The sequence below is a fragment of the Rhagoletis pomonella genome, unplaced genomic scaffold (genome assembly GCF_013731165.1).
Source record: "Rhagoletis pomonella isolate Grant_MI unplaced genomic scaffold, Rhpom_1.0 Rhpom_scaffold_00008, whole genome shotgun sequence".
Taxonomy (NCBI): Eukaryota; Metazoa; Arthropoda; class Insecta; order Diptera; family Tephritidae; genus Rhagoletis; species Rhagoletis pomonella.
Genome location: NW_023458562.1, coordinates 22,569,595 through 22,574,708, shown reverse-complemented (window position 1 = coordinate 22,574,708; position 5,114 = coordinate 22,569,595). Strand labels below are relative to the sequence as shown.

The 5,114-nt window shown below is 35.8% G+C and overlaps 1 protein-coding gene across 1 annotated transcript; it reads left to right on the top strand.

The window, feature by feature from the left end:
• The first annotated feature begins 1,443 nt into the window (after positions 1-1,443).
• On the top strand, positions 1,444-2,686 carry LOC118744433 (uncharacterized protein C6orf136 homolog). Its single transcript, XM_036477448.1, has 2 exons — positions 1,444-1,552; positions 1,618-2,686. Exon 2 carries the CDS (start codon positions 1,676-1,678, stop codon positions 2,459-2,461), a length of 786 nt encoding a protein of 261 aa, XP_036333341.1. The 5' UTR covers positions 1,444-1,552; positions 1,618-1,675; the 3' UTR covers positions 2,462-2,686.
• The last annotated feature ends 2,428 nt before the right edge of the window (positions 2,687-5,114 follow it).

The following is a 5,114-nucleotide window of genomic DNA, read 5'->3' as shown; positions in this document are numbered from 1 at the left end:
TGTATATAAAAATGTATTGTGCAAATGAATATTTAACATATTTCAAGCGAAGAAACGCAAATGAAAATTGTGCTTTTTGGCAATTTTTCTAAGGGGTCCCTAGGGAACCATAGGGGACCTAGGTGGTCGGGGGTTGCATTTTTGTCAATGGCGGTTCATTCCCTCTCCAAAGAGGTGGGTTAGAGGTGCCACGCCCACTTACCATTCGCCCACCGCCCCTTTAACGAACGGCCATAAAGGAAAGCCAACCCTTTTTATGATTTTTATTCATGTGATTAGCAGTGGCAAAAATGTATGTATTAAATACATATATTTATATTTAAAATTAAGTGATCAGTAGTGAAACATATAAATCTTTACATGTTCTGTTAAAAAATATCTAAAATAACAAGCGAAAATCCCCAAGTTCTATATCGTAGCAGTGGCCACATTGCGTGTTTGTCACAGACACGGTTTATGTCAAAAATTTTTAAGTGAAACTACCTTCTAAAAATTATTGTATCATGCCGTAGACTATAGAATATTGTTATATTTACACATAGTTGAGAGTAGAGCACCATAATAATGTTTTCAAGCGTGTGGTTTTCGGCCCTCAAGCCGTAATATAATCCTTATAGCTGTAAAGAGCACTGAAATCCTGAAAAGCTTGTTTGTGGAGTGGTACTCTTACAGCATGCAGCCTAATTTGTTTTTCTGTGTCACTCGGAATGGGTTTTATTGCGTTTGTATCCAGATACATTAAATCAAAATCTCATGCAGACCTTACTTTGGAATTGTAGTTAGATTTTTACCCACGACGTTGTTTCGGTTGGTTTTGATGACAGTATGGCAGGATTACCCAACGCCTCCATCTTCTACTAAATGGGTCTTAACATGTGTCAAATTTCTGTTTTAACTTTGTACTATTTTCTCATGTGGGCAACTTGCTGTCTTAGCATATCACTTTCAAAATGCCATCAAGCCAATCAGATCGATCTGTATCCAATGTAGATGGCGCAATTAAATGAAAACTGAAATGGCGATGGTAAAAAATTCGGCAATACAGATGTGGTTTAACAGTGGAAATTTGCGGTCTCCACTTGACATTTCTGTCTTAACACACATTTTTTAGCAGAATCTGTAGAAAGTGAGGACGTGGGGTTAATTTCGCCAAAGAACATAAATCTATAAGAGACAAGACGTTATAATTGTAGCGAGTGTGAACATCAGGAGTGTGCCTTCTCTTTTCATCCAATCACAAACCGTATTTGGGCAAAAGAAAAAGCACGCTCCTGATGATCCCACTCGTTACAATTATAACGTGTTGTCTCTTCTTATAGTTTTACGTTCTTTGATTTCGCAAATCGTTTTGAACATTAAATAACATTAACAGGTGTAAACGCGGTGTTAAATACTTTGAATACAAATCGAAAGTTAACCCTGTGTTCTGTTCCTAATTCTGACTACAGACAGATTGGTGATATTACAACCATACTGTTCCTTATTAGCACTTTTAGTGGAGTTTATTTGGCACGCCGACTCTTCGTTAGACGTAAACAAAATATTGAATAAAGTCAGGAATATTTTCTGTATAATAGTGACCGTTAATGTACATAAATGCTACTCCATATATTTCAGATTGTATCAGTCGTTCTAAAAGCCGCAGTAGGAGCTCTAAAGTGCTCCTAGTTTTCCAATGGCATCGGCAATGATATCTCACGTTTCTAATTGCATTAAATTTCGTCAACTACCAAAAATCAATTTGCAGCATGCTACTAGAATGTTATACCCATTAAATAACTCCTACAACCGTTTAGGATATCACAACTTTAATGGCAAAACACCAAAAGCGCGTCATACAATTAATCGGTTAAACGCTCACATCTTGCAACCCACTTGTCAAGATATACGCCAACTCCACAATAAAAATGCATCGTATTCCAAAAATAGGAACCAGCCTCGACTGGAAGATCTTGATCGTGCTTTCAGAGTTCTTCAGGAGACATTGCCTAAATTGTTTGTAGAACCATTAGATTATTCTATCTATAGTCCAAATTTGGTATTCGAAAACAATATTACTGGAAAGCAGACGATTGGATTATACCACTTTGTAAAACAGATAGCTCTACTGCGTACAGTAGGACATTTGAAATATGCCTATGTGAAGTTCGAAGTTCTTAAAATTACCAAGCACACTGAAGATTATACTGTGAGAATTCGGTGGAGAGTGCGAGGTATTTCTGGATTAAAAGTTATGTTTTCGTTTTGGAAATATAAACTTTGGGAAATGAAAGAAATTTTCGAAGAGCAGGAGGCCTGGTATGATGGATTCTCGGTGTGTTATTTAGGATCAGACGGCCTCATCCACAAACACGTTGTGGATAGAGTGACGCCAGATGAAAATAAGCAATTTGCAGAACCAGATCCAGGGGCAACAAGTTTACCTACTGGGTCCGTGGCTGTTACATCACCGAAACTGTGAATATAGCTTATTACATGTAGCTGCTAAAACACTATTTATTAAACGTTGTTATTAGTTAAAGTAAATACTAAATAAAAGGGTTTTTACTACAAGTAAATGACCACATACTTGAAATTGATTGAAACAAATGATAATTTCTATTGCCACAAAACTAATGACGTAATTGAGGTCATAATTTGTGTTAAAAAAGATAATAAATATAAGTCCTAACTAAGTTCGTTATAATAGATAGTATTATTTACAGGGCAATAATTAGTCAACCAAAATAGCCACATTTTTCCACAACCGACGAAGAATGTATGTATATATGTAAATTAAAAGGGAAATTAGTTATTACATGCAAATTTAATCGACTATCAATCTTATCGAAGGTTTCCACCTGCCAGCTCTCATATATAGCCTGTTCCCGTACTTCACGATTTGCAGGTTTTACAGGATCAGTTATTTTCGCATTTAATAAACCATAAGCAAAGTTTAGAGTTGAGCTAATGTGTGCATCGCCGTCTCCGTCAGCTGTGCTCGTGTAACTTACTTCATACAAATACACCGATTCAACTTTTTCGACATCTGACGTTATGTACTTTGAGACATGACAGCAATAAATTTTATCCCATGACGTTCCCACGACCCAGAATTTATATCGGAATGACCCAGAGTTGTATCGAGCCAAAGACTGTCACTCCACCAAATCTCTGCGTCGTCACGCAAGCGAGATTTTCAGGCACGTGAAGACGGCCGGTTAGCAGTGGTACCGTTCACTTTTAATTAGGAATGTTCGATATTTTAAGAAAGTATCGATATCATGAATCGATTTAATTCATTGCATGTAAAATCGATATGGCGATATATCGGGCTAAACAATATCGATATCGGAAAAATCGATGTTGAAAATCTTCAAAATTAAATAGAATATTAGGCCTGCCTATCAACTCACCTAATTGTGTTATTTCCATCTTGTATATTTACTGAGGATTAAAACGGCATGCCGATCGACTCAAGCGGTTTGTCAAACTTAAGAGCTAAATAAATCACACAAGCTGCTGATTAATACTAGGTTCACATATAAGTAGATTATCTGCATTTTCGAGCTTAACACCCTAATCTGTAATTAGAACAAGAGATTAACCATATAAAATTCGTCCCTTGTTAATCTGTAATTATAAAATAATCTCAGATTTAACCAATAACTTTTCGGTGTCCATCCTAGTTTTATTGATTGTTTTTGCGAAAAAGAGGAGAAATGCCAAATGTAAAAGTAAAGAAAAATGGACGCTGGCAAGGAAAAGAGGCTTGTAAAGGTATTTTTAATAAAATGTTAAGTTAAAATATATTTATATTGCTTAGGCTTTCTGCTCATTGGTCGTCCAATCATAGTTGAGTCATAGTTATCGTCATGAAGCAACGATTACATGACGATTACACTTCTGCACACTTGGTCGTGATATTTCAATTCATTTGGCGTCTAAAAATTCACTTGGAGCAGGTATTTTCTGTTTTTTTTGGTTGATATTTTCGCGAAATATTTACAAAAACCTGCAATTTTTTAAATATAGACTGTGCTGCAACATTTCTAGACGTAATTTTCCAGTAATATCTCTTCTTTTCTTTTCCTGGAATGTGTTTTGTGTATGCACACAGAGACTTAATACAATTTCGTCATATTTTATAGTTAAAACGCTCATATTTATTAAATTTTAATGCAATTATCCACTTTTTAATAATTTCCACAGATTTTATGCAAAAAAATACTAATTTTTATACAATTTTAATGCAAATATTAACTTTTTCACTAATTTTCCCCCATAAAATGTAAACAAACAATGCGTGCACAACGATTAGCAAACGACAGTGCCGTACTTATCCGTTTCTGCATCTTCTACGATTTGCCGATAACTAGCCGATAACGACAAGTGTGCAGATCTCCTTTGAAATGCATGTGCTCGGCTCAAAATTTCAGGGCGAGACGATAACGCAACTATGATTGGACGACAAGTGTGCAGATAGCCTTAATATAGCAGAAAAACGTGATCACGGTGGCACAGAGAAGAAACATAACTTTTCCTTGAGATTTGAGAATAACAAGCACAACAAATTTGACGGCTAATAATCTGAGATTTGCCTGTGTAAACGGGGTGATTAAAAAACGAGCTTTGATTGAGATAATATGTGTATGTGAACATACTTTAAACCTACTTTAATATTTTCCCGTACACTTTTTTGTAGATGAAAAATAAATTTCAAATTAAAATCGATATTGCGGGTAAAGTATCCATGTTTTCGACATATCGACCTTGGAATATCGATTCAAAAAATCGATTATCGTTCCATGAAATATCGATATTCAGAACAATCGATATGAAATCGAACTTTCCTACTTCCAATTGCCTACTTTGCGTACTTTCCTACTACCATTTTCGCACCACGAGATTTCATTCTTCCCCTTTCTCCGTCCTTCGTAAATGCAACCTTTTGTATCTAACCTTGTATTATTGAATCATGGGCCGAAAACAGGTTTCAGTTTTGTATACATGAACTACGCATGATTGTGTTAGTGCATGTGGCATATGCCAACAAAACGAAATAGAAATCATGTTGTCTATGTGTGCGTGTCAGTCCACCGATTTTCGATTTTCGCGTACTGAAATGAGCGAGG